Here is a 13,846-nt window from a genome sequence, read left to right as displayed (position 1 = left end):
TGCCATTTTCAAACAAACACGACAGACCCCAGTGGCATGGAGTAGACTAGAATTACTGCCCTCATCACAGGAGTAAATCTTGCACACGTGGTATATATTTAAAAGGCCAGACACAAAACAGTGCCTGCTATACCATTCCATCAGTGTAAAATACAAACACAGGTGGTGCTCCTCTACAGTGTTGAAAATCAGGCCATTCTCTGGAGTAGGGAAGATGACAGGGAGCGCTGGGGGTGGGCAGGTGGGCTTCGAAGTGCTAATTATAAGTACCATTCTGTTTTTTCATTAGCTATGGTTTCCAAGGTATGTTCAGCCTGAAAAACTTAACTGAGCTCTACATATGATTTTTTTTACCTCTATGTATTCTTTTTAAAAAATGATTTATTTTTATTTTATTTATTTGAAAGGCAGACGGGAGAGACAAAGAGAGAAAGATCTTCCATCTACTGGTTCACTCCCCAAATGGCCATGGTGGTCAGGGCTGGGCCAGCAGAAGCCAGAAGCCAAGAACTCTACCTGGGTCTCTTACATGGGTGTCAGTGGTCCAATTACTCAAGCCATCACCTGTTACCTTCCTGGGCACATTAGCACAGAGCTGCATCAGAAGTGGAGCAACCAGGACTCAAACAGATGCTCTTACATGGGATACAGGGGATACAGGTGGCGGCTTAACCCACTGCAGCAGCCCCCTCTATTTATCTAGTGCATCATAATTAAAACAAAATTAGCAGTAGCTAACATTGGCATCAAGTGATGAGCTGTATGGCTGATAAACAGCGGGGATGGATGAGAATCCAGGATTGTGGGCTGTGCTCTGCAATGGCAGGCTTCCTCAGTAAGGGTTAACACTTATTTCCAAGGTTGCTCAACCCGGGGCTCCGCCTCCTGAAGACCAAGACTGTTAGAGTCAACAGCCTGCAGGGACAAGACAGCTACATTTGCATAACACAAACATCCTTGCTAGATGACCAGTTCAGCTTTTAACTTAATCATCATGAGCAATATATAAAAGCCAATTTAGGCAATGAGAGAATGAAAAACTAGAGGCAGTGACCCAGCAAACTGGGTCTGAGATGGGAGCATTTCTGCAAGAGGAGACAAGCATGGTCGGCTTGAAGGCTATTTCTCAATAATAACTACATTCCAATCAAGCCTTGGCAGTGTGGGGTAATAATTACACATCCACAATGCTAAATTTCCAGTGGAATTCTCATGAGCCTGGCTAATTCGTCATCTTTGCTAATGTAGTGCTTGCAATGGCACAGGCCCTTCCCCCACCAGACACGCACTGACCCTACCCTCACCTCTCTGACCCCAACATTCTTCCAGGCCTGATGGAAACCTTACATGCTGCCACTCCTGGCTCCTGGCTCCTGGATACAGCCTCATTTTTTTTAAAGATTTATTTACTTATTTGAAAGGTAGAGAGGGGAGGGAGGGAGGGAGAGAGAGAAAGAGAGAAAGAAAGAAAGGGAGAGGGAGGTCTTTCATCTATCTATCTATCTGTTTACTACCCCAAAAGCCCTCAATACCCAAGGGTTAGGCTAGGCCATGCCAAAGCAAGGAGCTGGGAAGTCCACCCAGGTTTCCTATCTGGATGGCAGGAACTCAAGGACTTGGGCCATTATTGCTGCCTTCCAGGTGCTTGAGCAGAAAGCTGGAGCAGAAGTGTGCAGTAGTTGGGACTCTGCCCCCAAACACCTGCCCCTATACAACCTGATTTCTAACTGCCAATGATTCTTTTAGCAAATGTTGATTCATGCTGCTGGCACTGGTGGTGCACAAGAGACCCAGACTCAGGCCTCCAGTCTCTCTGCACTACTGACATCACTCCTTGACTGGCCCACACCAGGCTGCGGAGCCACGTGGGAATTCCAGAGGGAGGCAGAGTGGTCACCACCTGGCAGGAGCCTGACAAACGTGGTCTAAGCACAGGCGAATGAGTGAAGCAGGCAGACAAGAGAGTTCTCAAGTGAAGGGCACTCACCGCACTCTGCCACTGGCTGGGTGACTTCTGCCAGCCACACCACTTCAGTGGGACAACACAGCTTCCAGCTCCACCGCAGATGTGGAGTTCCCCTTGCCACTTCCCCTCCTCCCTGCCTCTGACCTCTCCCCATTCCTACTGCCCACAACCCTCTCAGTTTTTCAGGGACGAGGGCACTGGAGCAAGCCACCAGTTCATCAATGAACTTAAACAGAAAAGGTGACAACCTGGGGTACATCCCAAGCACGCATTCTCTAATTAGGCAGTTTCATAAAGTGCACCAGTAGGTTGAAGAGACTAGGTGTACTTTTTCGAGCACAGTTCCTTAAAAAAAAAAAAAAAAAAAGGTGACATTTCCTGTACCCCAGTGCCATGGCTGGGACAACAATGAGAATGTCAAGTTATGCTCAGTGCTGTACTCCATTTTCAACCAAAAAGACCTATTTCCTCCCCAAAGATGCTTTTGGCATCAGAAAGGATGGTTTGCACAGATACTATTTCACTTCTGAATGCTCCCTCCACGGAGCCAGGCTGAGCCACCCAAACACACAAAATTCTCCAATGTGCCCAAGGGTGAAACTTTCAGCAGGCTCAAAAGTTTCCTGGTGGTCATTCCTTGTTACAGAACGTCCAACAGGCCAGCCATAATGACAGGGGAAATCCACTAAACCACACAATCCAGCCACCTCAGGGCAAGGGTACTCCAGACCCCCGGGCCAGCTCCTCTGAGTACTGTCAGCAAAATCTCACAGTTGAGTGTGCAATAATCAATATTCTTTAGGACCTCGAAGCAACCTTACAGATAATTTAATCCCCATCCCCAACTTTCCAGACAATAAAATCAGCACCTGGAAAGTGTCATGCATTGTCAAGGTCACCCCACCACTTACCAAGACTCCTGGCTTCCCCCTCCTTTCCTACTGACCACAGATGAAGGCAACAAGAATAAGTCGTCAGCATCCTCAGAACAATTTTTTCCTCATTTTTCTTGCAAAGAAACTGACTCTAGCAATGCCAACCCAAAGATGACCAAGAAAACCTACTCACAGCCAAGTCAAACTGGATTACTGAGAGCGGCCTCGGATGTCTGCGGTGCGCACTGGAAGTGCTCCATGGCAGAGCCCTGAGCTCAAACTCCGCCGAGAGGGACAAGGCCAAACTTCAACTTCTCAGAAAAACAAAAGCTGGTGTTGCATAATTTCTGCTTGGCACCCAAACCTGAGTGACTGCACATTTAAAACAACATTCCATTCCATGCATCTGATTCAAGGCTAGGTAATGAGCTGACCCAAGACAGAAATGCTGGCTAATGCACATGTGGTGGTCAGCAGAGTGAGGTCAGCCATGGCTAGGGGCGGTGTCCTTACCCACCTGGAATTTAGAACCATCTCTGGGAGTCAGCGGAGCTCCAAGAGTGAGCTCTTGTTGAGCTGTACTTTGGGGCTTTAAAGGATGCCATCGGTAGAGATTAAGATCATTGGATGCACACTTTGTCTATGGAGGCTGCTCACCTCCCTCCAGGTCATCTGCCTCCCTCCTTTCTGCCTGCACAGGTGTGGCTGCTGGGATTTGCACATGGGTGTCTTCGTAAAAAGGAAAAACACTAGGCTAAGAAGTGTGCAGCGGAGAGTAAAATGCAGTGGCGAGGGCAGCTGTCCTAAGTATTGAGGGAATTAAATATTCATTTTTCTGTTTGACAGGATACTCTACCATCCCTTCCAAACAGGAAATCTATTCAGTACATAGCACAGCATGTGCGGTGAAATGACTTTTGTAGCATTTGCTGATTAGCAAATTCAAAACAAAGCTCAGAACTCCTGGTCAATCCTGCCACACAAGGCCAACTGAAAAGCCAGGCACGCAGTGACAAGTTAGGGCCAGCGTGTTGGCTTCTGCCGCTCCTGCATCGCTCCTGATCCCAGGGTGCTCCCGGGAGACGGGCCTTTATCTTCTACACATCGCAGCCACCCTCCATCCTTCCTCTGATGTCTCTGCACAGGCCTATCTTTGAGGCCATCACAAGAGCTCATTTGCTGCAGAGAATTGCAGAGGGTTTGACACTGTGAGCAGAATCTGAAGAGAAAATGAGATCTGAATAGAGATGCTTTATAGAAAAATGGGTCAGGATTTAAAACCAAGCAGGCGGTAGCAAAGAAAGAGCTCTGGGAATGCCTTTGGAATAAACAGCTTCTCCACCTTTTTCTTCCCTGAGTCCATATCTAAATCTTTAATGAAGAGAAAAGCACTGATGTTAACTGAGCTAAGTGCATGACGCAGCACCAGTGACGTCACCGCTTTCAACCATACCCGCATGGCTCTTCCTCCAAACTGACACACAGGAACCCTCGCAAATGTGGCTGGGTCTTTCTCCCCAGCCTGCAGAGAAGAATTGGATTCTCTCCCCCAGAATGGAACAGCATGCCAGGCTGATAGCTGGAGCTCTGGGGGCTTGGGTCTGAACTCCTAGCCACCACTTACTGGCTGCGACACCTTAGCAAAATGATTTAACCTCTTTGCACCTCAGTTTCCCACCTGCGAAGCGGGGCTGACGAGCACAGGCTGGCTGTGTCAACTGAATGAGTGATATACACAAAGCCCAGAATCAACACTTTAAGAAGCACAATGTGTTCACAGCTAACACCAAGAAGTACAAAGGCAGCTGCTCCCAGGGTCACGGGCATCTGGTCACTGGCTTCAATGATTTCTTTATTTTCAATCTACTCACTATTGCCTTCAGTCAGGCAGGGTATTTTTTTCCTTATTTCTTCATGTTTTTTGAAGATTTATTCTATTTGAAAAGCAGAGTTACAGTGAGAGAGACAGAGAGACAGAGAGGCAGGGGGAGGGAGAGAGAGAGAGAGAGAGAGAGAGAGAGAGTGAGATAGAATCTTCCACCCACTGGCTGGGACTGGATCAGGCCAAAGCTAGGAGCTTCATCCTGGTCTCCCATGTTGGTGGCAGGGGCCCAAGCACTTGGGCCACCTTCCACTGCTTTCCCAAGACACATTAGAACAGAGCTGCATTGGGGTTGGTGCTGTGGCATAGGGGGTAAAGCAGTCACTTGTGGTGCCAGTACCCGATATGGGCGGCAGTTCAAGACCCGTGGCCTCCAGTTCCTATCTAGCTCTCTGCTATGGCCTAGGAAAGCAGTAGAAGATAGCCCAAGTGCTTGGGCCCCTGCATCTGTGTGGGTGATCCAGAAGCTCCTGGCTTCAGATTGGCCCTGCTCCAGTCATTGCAGCTATTTGGGGGGTGAACCAGCAGATGGAAGATCTCTCTCTGGCTCTGCCTCTCTGTAACTCTGCCTTTCAAATAAATGAATTAATGTATAAATAAATAAATAAATAAATACTCTTTAAGGGAAAAAAAAAAGGAACAGGATCGGAAGTGGAGCAGCCGAGATTCGAAAGGGTTTAACTTACTGTGCCACAATGCCAGTCTCTCTCCATTTTTTAAAAAAGATCCTTTGTTTAAAGAGCTAGGGAAGTGCTGATAGATGTAACTGCCCTGCACTCTGGCCAGCTAGCTTCCTTCCTCCTTTGGCTCCTGCCAGGCTCATCTCGCGAGTGACTTCACGTGATCATACAGGTTTTGCGCAGTGAACCAAACGCGAGCTGTGCCACATCCTGCACTCAGATGAGAACTAGGCAGAGCGCCATCACTTTCCCACTCACCCCAGCGACACAGAAGATCCTCCAACCTCTCTGCAAGTGGAAGCCTTCAATAAAAAGCGCTAACACCATGGATGTGAGGGCGATCTGGCTGCAACATCCGTCACCCCACTGATCGCCAGGGTTGATCTGGCTGATCTGGCTGGCTAGGCAGGTGTCCCCTTCCTCCCTCACCGCTCTATGTCCGTCCCTCCTGAAGCTGCACACTCGTCGAAGAGGATGACCTTCCCCGCTACAGGAGGACCGGTCTTTGGTCAAGGGTATACGAGTAGCTTACTCCCATGCTAGAACCTCCAAACAAGCTCTCAAAAAGCGTTAACACCAGTGCAGCCACCCGCCGACGCCTGCCCCAGCAGCGGTCGGCTTCACACAGGACTCAGAGCTTGCTTCCCATGACAATGCTCCTTTGAGGCCCATGGAGTGTGGGTGCTGGGCTACCTGCCTGGGGTCTGCTATCCTGGCTGTGCCTGTCTGTTCACAGCTGCCTGCTGCCTGCTGGTCCCAGCTGAGGGTAGACTGTGATGGTGGTTTCACCACTCACTGAAAAAAATGCTACAGCCCAGCCATTTCAATCCTCTCTTTGCAAGTTAACCCTGCCTCTGACCCCAACTCTGCCCATGGATTTCAACCCCAAGATGACTTTGTGAGACACAGAATGCTCAGTTTTTAGAAGCTGATGTTCTGGGTCAGTGTTGTGCCTCAGTGGATATTGGCGCCGGTTCCTATCCCAGCTGCTCTACTTCTAATCCAGCTCCTTGCTACGGTGCCTGGGAAAAGCAGAAGAGGATGGCCCAAGTACTTGGGCCCCTGCCACCCATGTAGGAGACCTGGGTGAAGCCCCTGGCTCCAGCCTGATCCAGGCCTGGCCTCTGTGGCCATCTGGGGAGTGAACTAGCAGATAGAAACTATGTCTCTCTCTCTGTGTGTGTGTCTCTGTGTCTCTCGTTCTCTCTGTTATGCTATCAAATAAATATTTTTTTTGAAGTTGATGTTCCGTCCACTATAAAGCAGATATCACTGAAGTGATTAAAATTACTTTTTAAAAAAAGATTTATTTGAAAGTCAGAGTTACAGAAAGAGAGAGAGAGGGAGACACAAAAACAAAGAAAGATCTTCCATCTGCTGGTTCATTCTCCAAATGGTTGCAATGGCCAGGGCAAGGCCATGCTGAAGTCAGGAGCTTTGTCTGGGTTTCCCATGTGGGTGGCAGGGGCCAAACACTTAGGTAATCCTCTACTGCTTTTTTCAGGCTGTTATCAGGGAGCTGTATTGGAAGTGGATTAGCTTCGATAGCAATCACTTTTAGGGGCTGGTGCTGTGGCGTAGCAGGTAAAGCTGCCACCTGCAGTGCTGGCATCCCTTATGGGCACAGGTTCAGGTCCTGGCTGCTATACTTTCAACCCAGCTCTCTGCTCTGGCCTGGGAAAGCAGTAGAAGATGGCCCAAGTGCTTGGGCCCCTGCACCTGTGTGGCAAGACCCGGAGGAAGCTCCTGGCTTTGCATCAGCACCACTCTGGCTGTTATGGCCAATTGGGGAGCGAAATAGTGGATGGAAGACCTCTCTCTCTCTGCCTCTCCATCTCTCTCTGTGTAACTCTGACTTTCAAATAAATAAATCTTTTTTTTTTTTAAATCACTTTCAATAAAAGCATTGTAATTTCTCATTTCTGTCTCCCTCTGTTACTCTCTTGGTCCAGATATATCTAGTATAATGGTAGAGGGCTCAACCAGCCGCTTGAAACTACCCCAAGTTAACATCCTAGGGTAATTCTTTTTTCTTTTTTTTTTTTTTTTTTTTTGACAGGCAGAGTTAGACAGTGTGAGAGAGAGACAGAGAGAAAGGTCTTCCTTCTGTTGGTTCACCCCCAAATGGACGTTACAGCCAGCGTGCCGCGCTGATCCAAAGCCAAGAGCCAGGTGCTTCCTTCTGGTCTCCCATGCGGGTGCAGGGCCCAAGCACCTAGGCCATTCTCCACTGCCCTCGCTGGGCCACAGCAGGGGCTGGACTGGAAGAGGAGCAACCGGGACAGAATCCAGTGCCCCAACTGGGACTAGAACCTGGGGTGCTGGCGCCGCAGGTGGAGGATTAGCCTAGTGAGCAGCTGCGCTGGCCCATCCTAGGGTAATTCTAAAAGGTCACAGGTGGTTAAGAGGCCATTTGTGATGCCTATATCCCTTTATTGGAGTGCCTGGTATATGTCCTGGCTCCTCCATTTCTGATCCAGCCTCCTGCTAATGCATATCCTGGGAGGTAACAGGTGACAGCTCAAGTCCTTGGGCCCCTGCCACCCACATGGGAAATTCAGACTGATTTCTAAAGATTTATTTATTTCTTTGAGAGTCCGTGTTTCACAGAGAGAGGAGAGGCAGAGAGAGAGAGAGAGAGAGAGAAAGAGAGAGAGAGAGGGAGAGAAAGTCTTCCATCTGATGGTTTACTCTCCAATTGGCCGCAATGGCTGGAGCTGCGCCAATCCAAAACCAGGAGTCAGGAGCTTCTTCCAGGTCTCGCACGTGGGTATAGGAGCCCAAGCACTTGGGCCATCTTCCACTGCGTTCCTAGGCCTTAGCAGAGAGCTGGATCAGAAGTGGAGCAGCGGTGCCCATGTGGGATGTTGGTGCTTCAGGCCAGAGTGTTAACCTGCTGCACCACAGCACTGGCTCCAAAACTCAGACTGATTTCTAGGTCCCTGGCTTTGGCTTGGCTAAATCCTGGCATTTGTGAGTATTTGGGGAGTGAAATAGCAGATGGAAGATCTCTATCTCTGCATTTCATATTAAGTGAAAATAAATAAAAATTTAAAGTGTTAATAGAAAATGGAATTAAAAGGCAAGCATATTTTGAAATATATGCATATGACTTATCTTCAAAAAGTTCATGGAAAACATTATAAAATGCATGAATTTTAAAACATTTTTTGCACAAAACTAAATTAAAAAAATATTTATTTATTTGAAAGGCAGAGAGATAGACAGAGAACTCCCATCCACTGGTTGATTCCCCAAATGCCCCCTACCGCTCCAGCAGCTCCAGGCCCAAGCTCAGAAACTCAATCCAGGTCTCCCACATGGGTGGCAAGAGAACAATCACTTAAGCCATCACCTGCCGCCTCCCTGGGCATTACCAGGAAGCTGGAATTGGAAGCACAGCCAGGATTTGAACCCAGGCATTCAGATACGGAATATGGATGTCCCAAGTAGCATCTTAATCTCTGCATCAAACACCTGCCCTTAAACCAGTCTTTCCATCCCACTTTTCCATGCTGCTTTTGAAGTACCCTTTTACAGCTCAACTCAACACACTGTGTGTGTTACTGAAGCACTGCGCCCAGAGAGGCCTCGTAACCAGGCCTTCCTAGCTGCATGTCTGTCCCCATGTGTCTCACATACACAGGCTGGCAAGGTCCTTCTCTCCATCACCCAGGAGGTTTGTGGAGACCATGGCTGTCAATACTGCATGATTAATGCCTCCACTGCTAAGGCACCTTCCTCAGTGCCAAACATTATCAGACTGAACTGGAAGCTCAGCTTCACTGAAGATGAGGCTTAGGGGAGCAGAGCTTAAATCCTGTTTCTCTTTCCCCTCTGCCACAGGGGCCACAGGCATCAGAGACCTACCTTGATGGTCTTTACCAGGTTGGCGGTGCTGTTGGCAACCTCCTTGGCTGACTGCACAAAGTGCCTCTTGGCCACAGGGTTGGCCGTCTTGGACGAGGCGATGCGGCAGGCATTGCACAAGGCCGAGGTGTGCTTGGCAACAATCGTGGCAGCCGACAGGACCTACAAAGCACGGGGCTAGGTTGGGGGCTCCACCTGCACTGGGGTGCAGAGGGGCCTGGGCTGCTCTTCTACTCAAGCACACAAGCCTGTGTGATTGCACGGGTGCCTAGCTCTGCAGCCTCAAGGTCACTCCAAGAAAGGAGTGGGTGAAGAGCAGTAAGCAAGAGTGAAGGATAAAAGCAAAGGAAATGAGGTGTTCACGCTATGATGGGGCAACAGCAGGGGTGGGGGTGACTCCCAGAGGCCTGAAGGGGATGCAGTCAGCGGGGCTCTGGAACTTCAGATGGGACGTCAGGGTCTAGGCATGGGCAATTTGAAATTTTCAAGCAGCCATATTAACATGTAGAGAAATCACATGCTGCATGCAACTCAATACGTGAAACATATTGGATCATATAACCAATGCACATATACTACTTCCAAGATTTCACTATCTTTTTCTTTCATACAAAGTCTTCGAAATCCAGGGTATATTTTATATTTATAACCCATCTCCATCTAGACTCGCGACTTCAAGTGCTTAATAGTCATATGTAGCCAGTGGCCATCACACTGGAGGGCCCAGATCTAGATGAGTTAATTAAACATCCAAGTGTGAAAGCTCCCTCCTCATCTGGTGCAGGTGGGCTGGATGCACTGTACAAAGGGGCCTGGCTCAGGAAAGATCCAGAGGCTCAACTCATTTGCTCTCCTTTGCTGCACTTGCACCTTCTGGCCTTAACTGGACAGGTAAGGAATCTCAGGTGCACTGAGACACACACACCAGCTCTCAGGCCTGCTTCAGTCCTCACAGTCCCTGGACTGCCTTCTTGACTTAGGTCCTCCTTGTGCCTCCAGAACACTGACTCCAAGGTTCATGAGGGACAGGTCACTCTCAAGACTGCCTGCGCTTTCTCCCCATCAGCCAGGTCTGTTTCCCTCCAGTGCGTGCTGCGTTTATGAATGACTGGAGCCCATAGCACTGGGTATTATGAGAGTCACACATACTGTCTATGCCCAATTGTCTCTCTGGTTCCTTTCTGTCTTGCATATCCTGATGCAACTGCAAGGCCCAGCTCAGGGCTGTCATCTCTGTGATGTGACCCTCAACGGTCCCCTCAGAAAATCCATCACACCCAGACCGCTGCATTCCAACATTGCTCAACAGACTAAGAGCCAAGGGAGTGGAAGATTAGGTCTTACTCATGTTGACCCCTGCGTGCTCTGTACAAAGCAGGTTCTTTGTGTGAGTGCCCTGAAGTGTAAGGCAGCATGAGACTTCAGGTGTCACTGTGATGACTTCACTCCGATTACCTGCCAGCACCTGTTTTTACACATTTACAAATATCTACTTTCACCCCATGTTGCGACATCCCTCCTACTCACCATCTACAGGACTGCATTTAGCAGGTGTTGCAAGTTCTGTCAAGACAGGAGTCTACCAATTTCTCACCATCTCCAACAACCCACTTAGATGAGCTTAGGGTCTGGCACACCTGACACTCCCCTCTTCCGTGGTTACCTGTGACGGGCTGCTGCCGGGGTCCACCAGGTTCTGGCATGCCATCTGGATCGCCTGGTTTGCCCTTGCAAACTGGATGGGGTCCACGAGACCCTGGTGGCCTGCCTGGCTGTTTGGATCAGAGATGCCAACTAGGTATGCAGCCTGGAAAGAGAAGAGAGAAAAAGCAACCTACAGCTCAGGCTCTGTGGTCCTAGGAGAACCTGCATGGATGAGGGCACGGTTTTCACGCATGGTCGATCCTTGGTGCAAATTGGGCAGGGCACCCTCATCTTGCTCCCAGTAAGCACGGAGTGACAGGCCTATGCAGCAGGAGTTCGCCGAGGCTTCAGGAAACAAAGCCCCATGTTCTTAGAAGAGACCCAAGCAGCTCTTCTGTGGGGCTTCCTGCTGCCTTTATTGCTCCTTGCAGCCTTTTTATGACCCTGAGGATACCTAGCCTCAGAATAAGGCTGACTTGGGCTAGTAGACAGGCATGGCATCAATGCACTGATGGTGTAGAGGGGCTGGGGTAGCAACCCTGGAGTCTGCCCCAGGATGTTTCTCATCTCCCAGCTTAGCATGTCCTCCTCGTTCCAGTCAGCATTTCCAAGGGCAGGCAGACTCTAACCTTGGCAACTAAGAATGAGTGGGAGGGCCCAGAAAACGACAACAAGGACAGCAGCATTTTGGCCCACGAGGACAAAGTAAGAGCAGGCCTTCTCTGTAAATTTTTTTTTTTTTTTTGACAGGCAGAGTGGACAGTGAGAGAGAGAGACAGAGAGGAAGGTCTTCCTCTGCCGTTGGTTCACCCTCCAATGGCCGCCGCGGCCGGCGCACTGCGGCCAGCGCACCACGCTGATCCGAAGGCAGGAGCCAGGTGCTCCTCCTGGTCTCCCATGGGGTGCAGGGCCCAAGGACTTGGGCCATCCTCCACTGCACTCCCTGGCTACAGCAGAGAGCTAGCCTGGAAGAGGAGCAACCGGGGCAGAATCCAGCGCCCCGACCAGGACTAGATCCCGGGGTGTCGGCGCCGCAGGCAGAGGATTCGCCTATTGAGCCGCGGCGCCAGCCTCTCTTTAATTTTTAATTCCAATTCATGACCAGGGATTTTGACATGAATTCATTTTCCGATGCCTGTGGGGAAGAACGAGTGGAGAGAATTTCATCTCCCAAATTAGGGCTGCTTCTCTTTGGTTCAGTATAAATTTTCTCAGTTCAGGTAATTGCCAAATGAGAAACCCTTCCAGGTAAATGCTGACATCTTCGTTGCTTCTGTCCCGTGAGCCCAACAATGACTGGAAATGCACATGGCAGTGCCACGCCAGTCTAGCTTGTGGCATCTGTTTATTCCACCTTCGGATCCCAAAGCGAGCACTCCATTTCTGCAACTACAGAGCCTTGCAAAATTTAAGCTAGTGCTTATTTTTCCCTCTAAAACAATATGCCTGTAACAACAATCATTGAAAACAGTAAAAATAAACATCGGGCTCCTGGCCTGTATGCTGGGCCCTACATCATTTCATGAGTCTCTCTGTCCTCAGTCACCAGCTGAGGCCTTGTCTGAATGCCCTGGCCAGCACAGCAGCCACTCACTTTTCCATGTTTCTGTGGTGTTGCTTAGAGGAGGAGCAAAGCTAGGGCTCCCCATGCCTCCCACAGGGATCTGGTCACCCCTGGCATCCAGGATCCCACACAGGACTCAAGGCTAGAAGACCTGCAAAGGGACCAGCCCCTTACCTGGGCCGCGGCCTCCGTCAGCCCACAGAGAGCCTTGGATGCAATCCCCACACATTCCCCAAAGGCAGGGAGGTCCCCGGTCTTGGCGTTCTGTGAAATCCCTGCCATTGACTCGCCCAGAACCTGCAAAACAATCAGTGAGATTCTGCCCAGTGCTGCTTCCAACCAAGGGGCAAAGGAGGCGACACTTGCAAGTTCAACACTCAAGGCCACGCAATTTCCCATCTTCTCCTTTATTTGCATTATGAAGACTTCTGAAAGAATTAAACCTCTTCTTTCCCATGAAGAGAAGTGAGTAAATGAAATTATGAAGCTTTCATCTGAATGTTATCTATATCCCAAAGAATTAATATACAGACAACAAAATAAAATCTACACAAGCTGTCTCAGGGTGAAGGGTCTAAACTGAGTACTACCACTTCCCAGCACATAAAAATCACATCCGCTGAGCTGCAGGTGAAGTCATACTTAGCAAACAGAAGGAGTACCCCTGTGCATATCATTCATTGACTTATCGAAAATAAAGTTCAACAGATCTTTGTTAAGGATGTTTCTGAAATATTTTAAGTACTTTGCCTCATTTTGAAAATTATTGGTATCTATTTTCCTTAGAGGTCTTTAAAAGAACAGATGTAAGGGATTTTTAGCATTGAGAATTCAACCCACAGGTCAAGTCCCCTGCATTGGGTCACATGGGCAGAGGCAGGGCACCCACCCCAGAGCTGGCGTCTTCTGTGGCCTCATCAGCACCAGGAGGCTGGGAGTGCATGCCAGAGTCACAGACAGTGGACCGAAGGCTGTTCAATCTCTTGGAGAGATTATGGCATTGCCAAGCCTAGAGTCCAACTCAGAGTTCTCCATTTGTTAATAAACCACCTTGAATGGGGAAGTGAATTCATTCCCTAAAGTTGCTTAGATAAACAAAGTAGGAGTTTGGCCTAGCAGTTGAGACACTGGATTGAAATGCTTAAAGTTCAAGTTACGGCTCTTCTCCCAACTCCAACATCCTGGTAATGTGCACACTGGGAAGCAGCAGGTGATGGCTGGGTCCCCATCATCCATGTTGTAGACCCTTACTGAGGGCCATGGTCTTGGTTTTGTTCTGGCCCAGCCCCAGCTATGGTAGAAATTTGGGGAACGAATCAGCAAATGGGAGATCGTTGGCTGTTTGTGTCTATTCTTTCTCCCTGT

General features: G+C 49.2%; 1 protein-coding gene across 26 annotated transcripts in view; it reads right to left on the bottom strand.

Annotated features, from left to right (window-relative positions):
• Positions 1 to 13,846, bottom strand: part of TLN2 (talin 2) — a 480,480-nt gene that overhangs the window by 82,048 nt on the left and 384,586 nt on the right. For all 26 annotated transcript variants that reach the window (XM_070054308.1, XM_070054305.1, XM_070054330.1 and 23 more), the window contains 3 exons: positions 12,656 to 12,778; positions 10,937 to 11,080; positions 9,274 to 9,435 (listed from right to left, as the gene is read on the bottom strand). In XM_070054308.1, the coding sequence (XP_069910409.1) occupies positions 9,274 to 9,435; positions 10,937 to 11,080; positions 12,656 to 12,778 (429 nt within the window). The remainder of the gene's footprint in view (positions 1 to 9,273; positions 9,436 to 10,936; positions 11,081 to 12,655; positions 12,779 to 13,846) is intronic.

This window comes from Oryctolagus cuniculus, chromosome 12, assembly GCF_964237555.1.
Source record: "Oryctolagus cuniculus chromosome 12, mOryCun1.1, whole genome shotgun sequence".
Lineage (NCBI taxonomy): Eukaryota > Metazoa > Chordata > Mammalia > Lagomorpha > Leporidae > Oryctolagus > Oryctolagus cuniculus.
The sequence above is the reverse complement of the archived record's forward strand: the minus strand, read 5'-3'. Positions and strand labels throughout refer to the sequence as shown.